Below are 16,992 nucleotides of genomic sequence, written 5' to 3' on the forward strand. Positions count from 1 at the left end.
ATTCTCCCCTTTCACATTCACATACAGCATAAGAGACAAACTATCATCAAAGAGCTGCTAAGTAAGGAATAATCCTTCAAAGTTGCATACCAGCTCTGAGCCGTCTCTTTAACAACTTGTAGAGGTTCACAGTATGGCAGCACACCTTTTGAAAGTAACAATTCTTTCACTACTACAACAAATCAGCGTTACAGAGGAAAACGATGTTTCAGGAAAGCTGGTATGCTTTGTGGCACTAAGATATTTCAGAGACCCAGAACCAGGAAAGTTAACCCAACAGCAGCTATCCTCATCTAAAGTGACATTTTTAAGCTTTATCATGGTTTTTCATTTCTCTCAGCTTCTCAATTTTACATTCTTAATACTGATATCAAATGACAGCTTATTATCTGAAAATCTAGTCTGAGGAAATAAATGGACACAAATTAAATATTCCTTCCACCACTTCAATCCACTAATACTGTTAAGAAACCACACAGTCCTTACAATTGCAAAGAGAACATACAAAATACTCTGCCTCAAACATGTGCTGGCAGTATCTACTACAGCATAGTCTTATTTCCCTGATGCACGTAAAGGAAGGTATCAGATCAAAAATAGCTGCTAAAGCCTAATGAATGAATAGGGAAATTTACAGCCCTTTCTGCAGGCTTAAGATGCATCCTCCTGCCTCCGAGACCAAGGGAGAAATAGCATGCACTTGCCTCTCAGTAGTCAAAATCTCAGGTATCTGCTATACAGCAGTGTCACTGGCTGTCAAAGGCTAGTCAAAGTCTCCAACAATTTCTATCAGTTCAGAAATCTGCAGTACCATATGCCATTCCCAGGTGTTAAACAGGCTTGAAAATGATCAGTACTAACTCCAAGCTAGAAATAATTTTGGCTTAAGCTCCCTGCCATGACAAGTTTCTCACACTGGCATGAGAAAAATGTATGACCACTTACTGAATGAACACTTTTCCTACAATAAAACTAAGGACAGAAATAAGGATAAGGTTACCTACAGCTGAATACATTTAAAAGATTAAGAAACACTTAGTTGTTTCGTAATTCCTCCTTTTAAAGAGCAGTCAATTAATAGCCTGCTGAACAAAGCAGGGAGCAGTCTACTTCTGTAAACAGCAGTAAATTCACTGTGAATAGCTACTGAAGTCATCACTTCTCCCCATGTACATCCATAACACTTCCATTAAAAATTAGAGAATGGAGCACAATGCCCAGGAGACAACATGCAATATACTGGACAGAAAAGAATAGAGCATATGCATATATATTTCTAGAACCAAATCGATCTAGTTGCACAGCTTAGGCATTAGAATAGATTTTAAGATCAGGAGATACCATTAGAGACATGTAACTGACCTCCAAAAAATTCTGAAAGTCAATGGCTACTCACATCCTGAACTTTATCTCTGCTACCTTATACACTGGAGTTCATATAGCCCCATCAGGACAGAGGAGCAGAACATCTATCTTAAAGGGTAAAAAATAAAGCATAGCTAAATATTCCAAAAGCTAAAGAAATTCAGAACATGAGCAAGCAAGCCCCTCCCTACCTGTTCCTTAAATTCTTCTATAAAGGGCATCTTTATAATCTTCTGCCATGCAACAATAAAGACTGAAAGTCAGGACCTCATTGTTTTCTAACTGCTCAAACCAAGCTATAAGGTAAAAATAACTTAGTGGTAACCAGATCATTTTCCAGCTTCCCAAAATAAAAGCCCTGCTTTTTACTACATTCTACATAACATCACAGTATATTTTCTTTATTTAACCTGCCACCTACACAGGAAATCTTTTAATCAGAGGCCAACAGGATTTCCTGTGAATTAAATGACTGGTTTAGTATGATGCAAGGCTTGTTAAGCTCAACTAGAGCCTGGCTGAGAAAACAATCACTTAAACTGCCTCTACTCAGAAGAAAATTATAGTAGTCACTCAAGCTTCTGATGACTTTCCATGTCTTCTGCTATCTTTTCATCAGATCACTTTATTTTGGTAGCATGAAATATATTCCTGGCCAGATTTTCATTAGAACTCATCTGCTTCTTGTATATCTAAACCAAGCAATTCTGTTTTCAAATATGCTCAATAAACAGATCTCTTCAATAAGGAGAAAATGGATACTCCATCTACTGGAAATAAAATTTGCTCTTGCAATTGTGGCCACTTAAATTTAAGAACAGTTATAAAGTCTTAAGTGAACAGTCATGCCATATCTGAGTCCCTGCCAAGTGATTAAAGATTTTTATGGAAGATTAAAAACACCTTGTAAATACACTTCTGTTGAAATTCAACTACCATGTATCTTTTATTACAAGATAACAGGTTGACAGACCAGATTTAAGAACCACATTTCCTATGCTAAAATTAAATCATTAAAAGAGTGTTAAAATGTATTTCAAATTTTAAGCTGCATTGTGAAAAGCAAGCCCAGAATTCTGCCTCAGTTGTGTTCACTGTAACAGATTTTCTTTTGGTATTTAAAGAGGTTTAATAGTTTTTTACTGCCCAGGAAAGCTCATCTATTTCTGTAACATTTAATTTCAGACACTCATTACTGCTCCAACAGTATGTTCACTGTATCTCATTGCTGCAGCTTATTTTAAATGAATACTGACATTACTAATTTATTTTTAATGTTTAAAACTGCTTCTCAGTTTAATGACCTGATGCTTGCATTTTTACTTTGCGCTCTCAGTAAGATTCTTACAAATCTGTTACTTAATTCCTGCTCTCTGTGCTTGCTCTGCGGTCACTAGTGAGCATATTCTTCCACTCACACTAGTTACTGATATTAAAAACATTATAATTAATATTTCTGATTTTATTGCTAAAAATTGACACCAGTATCTGAAGTAAATGCTAAAGGACCAAATACACACTTGACTTCAGCTAAACAAGTAGAAGAGCTACCATTTAGAAGGCAAACTTAAAGGAGCATAAAGTGTTATCCCAATTCCTCCAACTCTGCAGTGTTTTTAAAGCCTGCATAACAATAATTCTAGAACCACTGGGAAGTCATCTCTATATTTGTAGAAAGTTACGATATATTGGCAAATTATGAAAAGGAGTAAATGTGTATATTTTGAGATTTTTGCCGATGTTGACAGAAACCTCCAAGAACTACATTAAAATATCAGAAATATCAACGCATTCTCAAAATATCTGAAATACCAACGCACTCATCAGGGTGCATCTTGTTAACCTGAAATCAGAAAAAGGAAGTATAGAAAAAGCATTGGAGTAAAGATAGCAATATCTAGGTACTTCCTTTATGTTCTGCATTTGCTCAAAGGTTAGATTAGCAACTCAACACATTCTATCCCTGTGGCTGCAGGTAAATATATAGAGCAGAAATTCTCACTGGTCTGTTTTTTCAACTTAGATTTTGTTTACAAAGAGGTTCTCTGGTATGTAAGAGTTTTTTAAAAAAATCTGGTTAACAAATTCCTAACAATGTTTTGAAAAATCACATTATGTGGGGATAAGGTTTATATAGTCTATTATAAAAACACTATTCCAGATGCTAAGGTTTATCCTAAACAATTAAAAAGTCATATCCTACTCTTTCACTTTTCTTGAAGAGCTTTTTTGTATCCTATATCAGACAAAGTCAAGATACAGCAGACTGAAAACTGGCTAAACTGCTGTGCTGAGAGCTGTGATCACCAATAAAAAGTCCAGCTGGAGGCACGGTACTAGTGCCCAATCTCAAAGGCGAGCATTGGGGCCATTGCTGTTTAACAGCTTCATTAATGGCCTGCATGACAGCAGAGAGTGCACCCGCAGTGAGTCTATACACAACGCAAAACTGTGAGGACTGGCTGATACACCAGAGGGCTGTGCTGCCATTCAGAGGAGCCTCAACAGGCTGGAGAGATGGGCAAAGACAAACTTCATGAAATTCAAAGGGAATTGCAAAATCCTGCACCTGGGGAGGAATAAGCTTATGCACCAGGACAGGCTGGTGTCAAACTAGTTGGAGAATAGCTTTGTAAGGAACAACCTGGGAGTCCTGGTGAACAAGCTGACCATGAACTAGCCGTGAACCCTGCAGCAAATAAGGCAAACAGCCTCCCCAGCTGCACTGAGAAAAGTGTTGCTGACAGGTTGAGGGAGGTGATCTTTCCCTTCTGCCCAGCACTTGTGAGGCCACATCTAAAGTGCTGTGTCCAGTACTATATTCCCCAGTACAAGAGAGACACAGAGCTACTGGAGTGAGTCCAGTGAGGAGTCAAAGACAAATGAAGGATTGTAGTATCTGTCATTGGATTATATCAATACGTATAAATACGTGATGGGAACAAGTAAAGATGACTAACACTCTTCTCAGTGGCGCCCAGTGACAGGACAAGAGGCAACAGGCACAGATTAAAATTCAGGAAACTGTTTAAACCAAGAAATCTTGTTTTCCATAGCAGTTATCAAACACAGGAACAGGCTGTCCTGAAAGGCTGTGGATTCTCAAGCTTTAGAGATATACATGTCATGGGCTGGATACAACATTGACCAACCAGCTCTAGCTGACCATAGTTTGACCAGACTAGGTCAGACTAGATGATCTCCAGAAGTCCCTTCCAAACTCAACCATTTTGTGATTTCTATAACAATGTAGAATGGCTACAATAAAAACAGTGCAAGTGAACTAAGTGGACAGCAGTAGGACTATGGCAATTGGTTCAAAATATGAGTGAACTACTATGGACATTTAAAATATGGCAAATAACTGAAAAAAAATTTATAATTACCACTACTCTACAGATCACTTCACTGGTCAAAGCGAAAGATGACAGAGTACCCAGTGAGCTAAAGGAGACAGTAAGAAAGGAGTTCAGATTCATGCAGTATACAGCTGTTTTAAAGCAATACAGAAGTAATCACTGCTTCAACACAGCACATTATGAGAATAGAAGTCAAAATTTCCTGCCATGAACTCTATTTCCTCTTCCTTGAGATTTATCAGTTTATTCCATCAAGTAGAAACTCAATCACATATAACAAGGCCTCTATGGTTTAAAAAATAGGTAGTGAGATTAAATTTGGATAAGGAAGATGCTCCAGTGATCAGTGTCAATCAAATCTTTCACTGAACTGCAAAAAACCCCCTATCTTCTTGTCTATCACTTCATGCAGTGTCCTAACTAAAAGTGGCCTAAGAGTGGCAAGTATACAAGTATAAAATAAAGAACATGCAGCTGCTACTGTACCTCTAAGAACACAATTGCTTCAAATTAAACAGTAAGTGGGACAGTCCTTTCCTTTAGCAGAATCACGACTGCAAGGTAAGACCTAATTTACAATGAAGTAACAAAGTACTCAGATCACTAGCCTCGTATGCGCAGAAGAAAGCCATCAGTCAAACAAATAATCTGTGTAGTCAATACAGTAAGTACCTCATCCATGGCTAGAGTCAACTAGACCGATTTTGTCCAAGAAAAGGGGCAACTCTAAACTGTTTCCATAAAACAAGCTCTATGAAGAGAATGTTTTTGGATTCAGAGGGGAGGAACATATCACTTAACTAGTTTCAGCTTTCAGGCATGCCTAAAAGCTCCATTTTGTAAAATTTTAGAAATAACATGTTTAGTATGGAGATAGGGAAAAGACCCAACATATCACAAAGGCGAAGTATAGTACTGATTCAAAGTACAAAGAGAAAGCTCTGGGTTTGTTTCTGGTTTGTTTTGTATGGGTTTTTCTTTAAAAAACTTGTCTGAGTATTTCAGCTAGAGTTACTATAGCAGAGTTCCGAATTTTAGCTAAGTGGAGTTACAAACAAGCAGGATCCCTGCATTTCAACCCAATAAGTTTCTTCTACACAAAGTACTGCAGCTGACTCTGCAGCTTTTTCAAGCAATTGAAATTCCTGCAAAGGGTATTGTGCAACCAAGGCTCTTCAATAAAAGTGTTTTTATTGCAGATAAAAGTTTTTAGTTTGCTTTTAGCAGATTCTCACAGAACTTAAACTCCAAAAGCATAGGCTCTTCTGGTGCTCCTACTGGTACTTAGTATTTTCACTTCAGCTGACCCATGACTCTCTGCTTTATTGATGAGGCTGAGATTTAGAGAAAGTGTTTAAAATAGAGATCAGCTATGATTCAAATTAAAACATTTTTCCCTTAGTGCAGGCCAATGCATTGACCTGATAGTATTTTGGTTAACTGCTCATTTTAAGAACTGATACTTTAATTTTAAGCTTTTCTCTTTTCAAATCAATTTCTATCTTCCAGTCCCAATTGGTAAGTCCTGTTGCAATACTATCAATTCCTTGCATTACTAATTTTTCCCACTTAAAATGTGCATGGTTAATTTGCTGATTACTACAACTAAGTCTGAAGTGTTGATTATATCAACTTTAGGAGGCAAGAACACTACAATTTAGCTTTTTTATTTTAAATAGACATTAAAATAAATGCATGAGGGAAAGGTTTCACCAGGAAACAGAAACCAGATGACACAAAGATTAGAGTATTATATAATGTATTCTTTAAGTATATTATCAGAATGCATTCAGGTCAAGAACATCCAGCTAGCCTTAGCTCGCCTTTAAAGACACTGTTGTACTCTAACTTGCTTGAATTGCTTGTTTCTTTGCCAAGGCTTCAAGAAAATCTTTAAAATACAAATAGAATCACAATAGTATTCTCTCATCTAGACAGTATGTTTGCAAGTGTTTGTATATCCTAGTCCTAAGAACTCGGAGGAAAATCAAACTCTCAACCAAAGGTTAGTATTGTTAGAAATATTCTTGCATCAGAACTATTAAAATGACATTATATAGCAAAGCCTTGCTACCTGGGACATATGTATCTATGTTCCCAAAACAGATTCTAATTAAAACAGCAGTCAACAAGTGCGTCTACTCAGATGCACTAACCCACATCGACTAGGCTGAAAGACAAGTGCACTGAGTAGCGGCAACTGTTGAGAAACAGATCATCATAAGCACACTTACCTAAGTTTAAGAAGTCTGAGCTGGAAGAAGGTGGAAGTGAACTGTGTGTGGAAGGAAATGTACTTGACGTAGATGTTGAATTTGGATTAAGGAAATCTCCAAAGAGGTCTGGACCAGGCACCGTTGAATTTTCAGGACTTGATGACATTGTGAATGGATCAAAAGGATCAACTAGAAGGGGCAGAAAACAAAATTATCTTAAATCAATTATCTTAGGATTAATGAAGTTATAGAAAAAAATGTATACCTTAGTGGTCACAGACAAGACATACATATCTCCCAACATGTACCTTCATGCTCAAAGCATTTCAACTCTACACAAAGCTCTCTTCACACATAAATCACTACTGAGGCTGCCTATATTCAACCTAATCACTTTCCTCCATGTGAAGTACTCCTTAAATCTGAGTGATCAGCTGCATATAAACAAAGAAATTAGTTGTTTCTACAGTTGTCTATAATGCCAAATCTCCAAGGAATTTAAACAAACTAAACTACTAAAGTCAAATAAAACATTTATACTACCACTCTGACTTGAAGGCATTGGTGAATCTGGGGCTGAAAATGTGTCAGCTCAAGAAGGAAAGCCAACAGAAGCAGAGCTTTCAGCAGGTCCTGATCATAGTGAAGAAAACTAATTGGAAGAGTATTTATAGTCAGCATGGGGTAACATGTGACAGTCAGCTGGAAGCAAGGCTCCAGATCTTCCCATTACTGCTGCCTCCCTCTAGGTTCAAATCCTCAAAAACCCAGGGACTCTTGCCAGATTCACATAAAGAGGAACAATAATCCTGCTACTCTGCCCTAGCACCTACTGCATAATAAGGCAATGGTAACATTGCATAGCACTCATAACACTTCAAAAAAAACCCTCGATTCTCATCTACACAAGTTCTTATTGCAGCATTTTACATGTACAAAAGATCAGGCACAACTGTGATGGGAAAACTGAAATGCAACATAGGCCAAGTATTCTTTCTTCTATAATTATCCTTCTCTCAAGTCAGTTTTCAAAGGCAGAACAAGATATGCATGTGACTACTGCTCAGGGTTTTGGGGGGAGTTCAACCTCAACTTCTTTACTACATAGATAAAGGCTCTGTTCTATACACTTCTGCCTATCTGAAAAAATGAAAAAATATATTTCCACATTGACTGTAGTAATTCAATAGAAGATAGAAGTATTACAAATCACATAAGCGCTCCAAATAGCTTTAATCCAAGCTGCATGGCTATCAATCCAAGTGCATCATCTCTGTGCAAAGAGACTAAGCCTTCTGTTTCCTGATTATTTGACTAATGTTCTTTAAAACCTTACCGTAGTACTACAGACAGAACTGTTATGCCCCAAAAGTTTAATCAAGTGACACAAGGAGCTAGCAAGGCATTGCTAAGAACGGAACCTCTAAATTGAAACACCTTATTCTAAAAGCCCCTTAGATAAAGTAACATTCTCTTTCAGGATAAAAATCTGCCAACACTAGTAAGAGCAATCAGAAAACAGCCTTTCACAGTACTATCCCACTGATCTAAATAGTAATCCACAGGATTTCCAGTTGCCTAGAAGTCTTATCCGATTAACACACCCAAAAATCCCACACAGCCATTTGACCTACACAGCACAGCTCTCCACCACACCTAATGCCACCAATCTATGTAAAATACAAGAATGCAGTAAATCTTTATTTCTGGCTCTTAACAAAAGAAGTTCTTTACACCTAGATCCAAAAGATCAAGCATATATAACATATGCATAGCAAAGCCTCAAAGTGCAGTGAATTTTCTTGAAATTCAAAACTTGACACATGCTTGTTCATATGATTAGAGGATATTGCCAACAAACACCAAGAGAGAAAAGCTTTATCACTGTTGAACTGGTTTTTCCGATAACCTAAAAATTGCTTCTTTAAGAAGCCCTGAACCACATGAATAGTTTAATATATAGTAATTTTTGTCTACTTCATGCAGTAAACAACCTGTTCTCTCCAGATTCTTGCTATAAACAGATGTATCTTCAGTGTACATATCACAACATGGTACTCATTTTAAGTGTAACACAGACTGCTTTTAAATGTTGGCCCATTCAAGAGTTCTGATGTTGCATTTACATACCAGAAGATACAGCTGTTGCTGAAGATGTAGTCTGAGCAGCAACTGGATGCTGAACCTGACTGAAAAAGAAATCTGTTCCTTGTCCCAGAAGATCTCCAGTGGACTCTTCTGAAATCTGTGATGTGTCACCCACAAAAAGACTGTTCAATAAGTCTGCATTGCTTGATGAAGAATTTATTTCTGAGATAGGCTGTTTCTGTTCTGGTAAAACATCAGAGTCTAGTCCCAGTAAATCTACATTCTCTTCAGAAACAGGTTTTTGTAACAGTGTAGGTGGTGTTTCAAAACTGGCTTCAAAAAGCAACTCTCCTTCTGGAGTAGTAGAGTCTTTTTCATCAGTTACCACTCTTTCTTCTCCCGAAAACGTAGAGAATTCCTCATCGGAAGGATCACTCTCCTCCTTGTCATCAGTTAGTTGAACATGATCATTTTTGGAAGAATTGTCCTCTACTCCACTTTCTGAACTTTTTCCATCTTGAATGAAAAGAAATAACAACTTTAGATTACCAGAATTGTCCTGCCAAATAGGAGAAGACAGGCTTATGTGGTAAGACACATGATATCAAACCTTGATTTACAAAGGCTTCTCACACAAAAGAGGTAAGGGGGAAAAACTAACCATTGCCTATCACATCTGTGCATATGGCAAAGGAGCAGCTCTTTCCATTTTAGCTTATGTGCTCTGCTAGTTAAGATTAGCCAGGTAAACAAAGGAGTTCTCCAGGTACAAAGCATAAGCATGAAAAAAGACACACTTAAATACAAAAACTACAAATTAATCTACTATACCAAAAAACAAGCCACCGTAGAAAGAAAGGTATTACAAATACTTTCAGAATGGGACTGACTTGGACATATTCCTCAGCATATTTTGCTATATATGGCTTAAACAAGCCTTCATTTACTGCTGCTCTGATCTGATACCATTCAATGACAACATATGCAATCACTACAATTTCTCTAGAGATGCATCCAGGAAAAGGCCTCGTACATGCACTACATAGTTATGTTTTTTCAGTTAATATATACTTATCTGGACCCTTTGAGATTCACTGACTAATCTACATTTTCTCCATTCCACCACCAGCCCTAAACAGAGCTCTAAGACAAGGCTTCCTTGTAGAAAAGGAAAGATCTCCTCAGCATTTATAGGTTTGCATAAAAGTCATTACCAAATGTTTACCTAGATGAAGCTGAACATTTAATAAGCTACAGAGTTCACTTTTTAAATATTTTTCTCATGATCTGATGAAATAGTGATTTTGCCTTTGTCATACAAGGCATACAAAGAAACAGCTGCAGAATTTACTAGAGAGTATACAGTACAACACACAAGAACAAGTATGTTCCACACTTTAGAGAAAAAAAAACTACCTTTCCAGTCCAGAGAATGAAAGAAGTTATTTGCATCAGTACTACTACTGTGTGGTGATTCCGTCTCAGTAGGTATGCTTTCTGAAGATTGCTCCAGTTGTGATGCTTCTGCTTCATATTGTGCAGTTGAACCTGGCTGTCTAGGCAGCTCTGGTTTTCCTAGAAGATTAGATTTTAAACCAGGATCCTCACAGAGGTACTTCTAAAAACTAAACCCTGATCAATCCCAATTGTACACAGCTGGTGTCTGACTTACACAGTGACTACTACTGCAAAGTATCTGTCTCTCAAAGCAGCTATTACTCTGGAAAGGCAAAATGTCTTAGGTTTGAATTTAGGATTGTTAATTGTATTTCAACGGTAAGAACGTGCAAAAGCCTATTTCTGGCTACAAAATTAAATTAAGAAATTAGACTGATGTTAAAATTCGGGCATCCATTCAAGTATTCTACTTCAATTTGCAAGAAACTGTAACCAATTCTTTTAGTTACATTTAATCATCAACAGTGCATTTATACCACTGTTTCTAAATCAGGCAAGAAGAGCTGTGAACAAAGTCTACAGAAATTTAAGTGAAGGAACATGAAAGCATGAGAAAAGAGTGAGTGCAGCTACAGAAAGTACTGCAAGTATAATACTAGATAATAATAGAGTTGTCAACAAGAATATCAAAAGAGTTCAGTAATATATCATGTGCTGCACTTAACAACTCTTCATAACTCTTATTTGACAATCAGGTGTTAAGTGACTCTTGTATTAAGCTGTGTTCAGCTGGGTTACCTGATGCTATACTGCCTCCCAGAAAGGAAGGTTTCCTCACTGCAAGATAAAGACTCTGGATTTATAAGCATTCACCCACTAATTTGGAAAGAATAGGATGCATGCTCTTTAACTAAATCTACATATCAGACTGGTAAAACTCCTTCTGTGTAGTCTGCTTGTAACATACAGAAATGCTAAAAAACTCATTTCAGGAAAAGTACAAAGATTACAGTTCAATGTCAGTTTATCTAAGGAGAGAGTTCATTTAAGGGGAGTTTTATAAAACACGTTCATAGGACAGAAGGAAGTAAGCACTATTGCCTCCCAACAAGTTTTAGTAAGTGTTTTCAATTGAATATGAACCCCTTGCATTTCACTTCTAAACCAAAAAGTGAAAGTGACTTATTTAAAATGAAAGGTGAAGAAAGTAACACTAAAGATCCTTATTTTCAGTGAAATACCTCGATTTCAGTGAGCTCAAAGTTGTGTTCACAACATATTTTAAATTAATATAAAAGCTAAGGTAAATACAGCATGGCTTAAACCACAGTGCAAGTGCTGCAGAACACATCCTGCTAAAGACAACAGCAGCTATCCAATAAGAGAAATGAAATTAAAACATATGGAACTATAAAAGAGTAAGATCTCATGTATGGTGTACCAGAAGCAATGACCACACTATCTTGCTTTTTAAACTAGCAGCACAGACATTCTGAAAGAGAATTTAAAAAAATGGAACTACTGTTACATTGGAAAGACAATGGATAGTAGACAATATTAACTGGAATTAACGGACATCTACAAGTGAAGAACAGAATGTGTACTATTAAGAAATCCTTCTGGACCACATGAGGTACTGATTCAACATTAACATTTAACAGCAAGATTAGTTACATATAAGAAATCCTAAACATTTTTAGTTAAAACTGCGTTAAAGAATGCTCAATTTTTAGTGAAGCAATAATACCTGTTTAGCCAAAGAATTTAAGATACTTGCCTACAAATCCTAGCTGTCAATTCCATTTGTTAAAATCCCTCCAAATAGCATTTTTGGAGCTTTAAAACAGGCAAATTTAACAGTAGAGATAGGGCAACAATTCAATAAGCCAATACTGGATAATAGTTTATATTCCTTTATACAACACAACTTTTTGAAGTGATACTTAAAAAACCCTGTGTGGTTTGACACTTGAAAGAATGTCAGAAAAACAAAACAAAATTCCTCCTCAAACACTGAAGTGCATCAGAAGCTACGCTCTCTAGTTTTTAAAGAGATTCATTACCAAATTTTGATAAGATTTCTTGTTGTTCCTCTCGGGTTGAGAAAAGGATCTTTGGATTCAGTCCCTTTATGTTCATGTTATCCCACGGTGGCTGTTCACAGCTAGGTCTATCTCTGGGCTCCACTTCCACTTCCAAATTGACTTGAAATAAATCAGGATATTTTTCTTGAATGTCACAAGCATCCAGATCATACCTGCACAGACACATACAAGTAGACTGAAACTAATACCTCACTAGATTAAATTCACAGTAATCCAAGACAGAACATTAATGGAATTAGTGTAAGGCTTAAGAAATGTCATACTTTAATTTTTTTGTAAAAAGTTAACAGGGGGTATTTAGGTAAAGAAAATATTTTGGTATTGTGAAGAAACTTCCTGGTTCACTAAGGTTAAAAAAAAGAATCATCTTATTGCAATGGATCTCCCAATTTGAAAGCCTGACAGGTTTGAAAGAACACTTCCAAATCACCTATGAAGAGGCATCAACAACATACTTGGCAAATTTCACTGTGGTGGCATTTCGGGGCACAAAACCTGTGTGGAATTGAATCTGGAACATCTTCATTGAAGCCATCTGTGGAAACAAGAAACACAGGGGAAGTCTATAATTGTACATGAACACTAGGCACAGTGCTTTGCTTTAATATAAAATATTTTCAATATTAAAATATGTTAAAGTGTTTGTTTTGCTACCATGGTAGTTTACCTCCATAGTTAATCTTGAGTAGCTTGAATGCAGATTAGGACAGAATGTAACAAATAAAATTTTAATATTCAAGTAAGTTTGTAGTGCCTTTGTGGAAATATTCTCCACAAACCAAAAGGTCCTGAAGCAGATACCTTTCTCATATTAACTTCGAGGAGACCACAGACTGTCAAGTAGTTCTAGACTCTGTTCTAAAGGTTGGAACTCCGTGACCTGTGTATTATACTTCTCAGAACCAACATACACTTGGAGAGACTCATCTTGCTCAAAAATTATCTACATTAGATAAACCAAGCAAAAAACATTTGCCATAGATAAATGATTCTATTCAGTACAGGAAGAAAGGATCTCTAGCACATACTTTTAACAGGACATCGTGAAAGCATCCCTCTACAAAAATCAAGCCAGGTGCTCGGCTCCAGCAGAATTAATCGTTGTCCAAACTGATTATAACAAAAATTTCCAAACTCTTCTACCAACAGAAAAACTATCTTTCTATACCTCATCAGCACAGTAGCTCAGAAAATGCTACCACAAGACAGATGTCCATATAGCTGCCATCTTGCACAAAGCCAAAAAGGAGCAAGTTTTGATAAACTCACAATACATTTGTTCCCTGGCTTTAATTTCACACAGCATGTGTGGAATGTTCTTGCCACTCCTTACAATGTAAGTGATAAGGCAACCAGTAAACAGAATCTAGTAAATTTAAATTCTGAAAGCTTTCCCTGTAAGTGTGCATTCACAAAACATTATAAATCAGATGTCAGATGACAGGAGTCCAGCTGATTTCTTACATACATCCCAGTATGAGCAGCAGGACAACTCTGAAGGCCACAAAAGCACTAAGTCAGGATTCATATCCAACAAATGAACTATTTCTGCTATCACAGTTAGGTTTTCTGAAAGACAAGTAATCAGAAGTCAGAGTGATTACAGTGAAGTTACTTACATACCTAAGTTGCACTGTCTTTAAAGCAAGTACCAGCCCTGCTTGAATCAGCCATATTCAGACCTTGCCAGTCCTGCCTAGACTCCATTAAGTCTCCATCAAATCACAGCCTTAGGACCCTGAAAGTTATTTTGCTGCCACCAGCACATTTGAATTAGTGTTCTGTGTTATTTCAACAGCAGAGGATCAGACGATGCCTGGTGAAGTTTGCTCAAAGGATCTTACCTTGAAATCAATGTAAGATCAGTTGTACTGATTTCAGTTTAAGTTACTAAAAACCTTGTCTTCCTCAAGACTTACATCTTATCCTGAATTCAACCTTACCTACACGTTGAGAAGTGATGTAAACAGCACAGCACACTTTTCCTCTTAAGTGAGAACTCAATGCTAAGTGAATAGAAGTATGCTTCACCTCAATGGCATAACTTCTTTAAGTAGTCTGCTTTAATAGTATAACTTTCAGCACATTTTGAAAATAACTGCTTTGTTACTAAAGGCTAGAGTATCTTGTAACTTTCCCTCCACTGAAAGAAACTTCACTGTTTTGTCAGGCTTTAAAATATGAAATACAAAATCTGCTGTACCTGTATTATCCTACTTAAGCATAGACTAAATATCCATGGTATCAAAAATCTTTGAGTTGTTTTCCTATTGTCATGTACTACAGGAAACTTTTTCAAGTATTCCCTACCAACACCTGGTAAGACCCAAAAGCTTGGCTAGTGGCATAGGACAGCACCAGTTCTCTCCTGTACTTCAAAAGTCTTTAACTGTCTCCCATAACATCCTCCTAGAGAAGCTCTGGAAGTGTGGGTTAGACAAGTGGACAGTGAGGTGGACTGAGAAGTAGCTGAAAGGTAGAGCTCAGAGGGTTGTCATCAGAGACGTGGAGTCTAGTTGGAGGCCTACACCTAGGGAGGAATAACCTCATGCACCAGTACAGGCTGGGGGCTGATCTGCTAGAAAGCAGACCTGTGGAGAAGGACTTGGGAGTGCTAGTGGATGACAAGTTGACTATGAGCTAGCAATGGCCCCTTGTGGCCAAGAAGGCCAATGGTGTCCTGGGGTACATTAGGAAGAGTGTTGCCAGCAGGTCGAGGGAGGTGATCCTGCCCCCATACTCAGCCCTGGTGAGGCCTCACCTCGAGTACTGCACCAGTTCTGGGCTCCCCAGTACGAGAGAGACATGGAGCTGCTGGAGAGAGTCCAGCATAGGGCTACAAAGATGATCAGAGGGCTGGAGCACCTGCCCCATGAGGAACAGCTGTGAGAGCTGGGCCTCCTCTGCCTGGGGAAGAGAAGACTGAGGGGGGATCTGATCAATGTGTACAAGTACCTGAAGGGAGGGAGTCAAGGGGACAGGGACAAACTCTTTTCAATTGTCCCATGTGACAGGACCCTTGGCAATGGGCAGAAACTGAAGCACAGGAAGTTCCACCTGACTGTGAGTGGGAATTTCTTCCCTGTGAGAGTGACGGAGCCCTGGAGCAGGTTGCCCAGAGTGGTGGTGGAGTCTCCTCCTTTGGAGATAGTCAAAGCCCACCTGGACACAACCCTGTCTAACATGCTCTAAGTGACCCTGCTGAGCGGGGCGGGGGGTTGGACAAGATCTCCAGATCCAGGTTCCTTCTAACCTTACTGATTCTAACATTGTTTCTCACTCATGGAGTCCCAGATGTTACCAGAAAACAAAACTAAGAGTCCACTCAGCAAGAAGTTTTTCTCTCCAGTAGGTGTACCACTATTTCCCCTGGCACGCACTTGAGCAAAGATCTCATTCCCTATGGTAGATCTGACTCCAAAAGATCTGCTCAATTTACTGCCACAGCCTTTTGGTCAAGTCAATTTAGTAATGAGCCCAAGAAAAGGAATTAAAAATCAGTTTCTGATCAGTCTATCCCTATCTATTCTGAAATACAAATGAGTAACTGAACAGACTATTAGATCAGTTTCTTTATTAATCCCTTCATATGCAAGCACTTCCTACACAAACTAAATCCTCTCTCAAATTAACTGTAAGCAAATGGTAGACATTCACATTATCTCCATAAAAATTTGACAGAACACTTCAGGGAGCAGTTTAGACTAAAGCAATTGAATATTATTTCAAAGTTCCAAACCATGATCATCACAAAACATTGTTCATGCATTATGTTACAGCAGACAGCTGAGAAATTTATTATCTGTTCCAGTGAAAAAATAAATGCCAGAAAAACGAAGTGTTAACTTTAACAGTGAAGCTGACATTGAGAGTACACATGATCAGGTTAACCTTGCCTGAATTTCTCTAGTTGTGCACTTTTGTTGCTGAATTAGATTCATGTACTGGTTTTGTGCACTAGACAATCATCTCACTGAGCTTGCAGTCTTAAAATATGACTAAGGAGTTGAGGTACAACATTTTCCAGGGGCATAAAGTCTTAAATTTTTACAACATGACAATATTTGATACTTGCCTTTCTACACACAAAGTAAAAAAAAAAAAAATCTATGTTAGTAATAGATGTGTATGAATGTATGTTTTACCAAAATGTTTGTAAACTGTAGTATTATTTCAAAAAACCCCTAGATCAAATTTTATAATCCTCAAAGCTACTCTAAAATTTATACTACTCTTTCCTATCTTTTACATAGATCTCCAGGTTTCATTTGGCTTGCATTATGGAGAAAGCAATGTTTATTTTCAGAAATTTGAAAAGGGGTTTCATAAGCTTTTTGTGACTTTCCAAAACAGCAGCATTCTCAGTTGAATTAAAAGCAAAAATGCATTCTCCCTAGGAAAATGAAGGCCGGGAAGAAAAACGGCTATAAAGAAAACCACAACTCAGCTGTAGAAATAAGG

At 37.6% G+C, this 16,992-nt stretch overlaps 1 protein-coding gene across 4 annotated transcripts in view; it reads right to left on the reverse strand.

The window, feature by feature from the left end:
* The window catches only part of GAK (cyclin G associated kinase), a 77,071-nt gene that overhangs the window by 15,808 nt on the left and 44,271 nt on the right, over nt 1-16,992 (reverse strand). For 2 of the 4 annotated variants that reach the window (XM_062599104.1, XM_062599102.1), the window contains 5 exons: nt 12,987-13,066; nt 12,490-12,683; nt 10,445-10,603; nt 9,071-9,544; nt 6,959-7,129 (listed from right to left, as the gene is read on the reverse strand). In XM_062599104.1, coding sequence (XP_062455088.1) covers nt 6,959-7,129; nt 9,071-9,544; nt 10,445-10,603; nt 12,490-12,683; nt 12,987-13,066 — 1,078 coding nt within the window. The remainder of the gene's footprint in view (nt 1-6,958; nt 7,130-9,070; nt 9,545-10,444; nt 10,604-12,489; nt 12,684-12,986; nt 13,067-16,992) is intronic. The other 2 variants (XM_062599103.1, XM_062599105.1) reach the window with 2 other exon arrangements.

The sequence above is a fragment of the Rhea pennata genome, chromosome Z, assembly GCF_028389875.1.
Source record: "Rhea pennata isolate bPtePen1 chromosome Z, bPtePen1.pri, whole genome shotgun sequence".
NCBI classification, from domain to species: domain Eukaryota; kingdom Metazoa; phylum Chordata; class Aves; order Rheiformes; family Rheidae; genus Rhea; species Rhea pennata.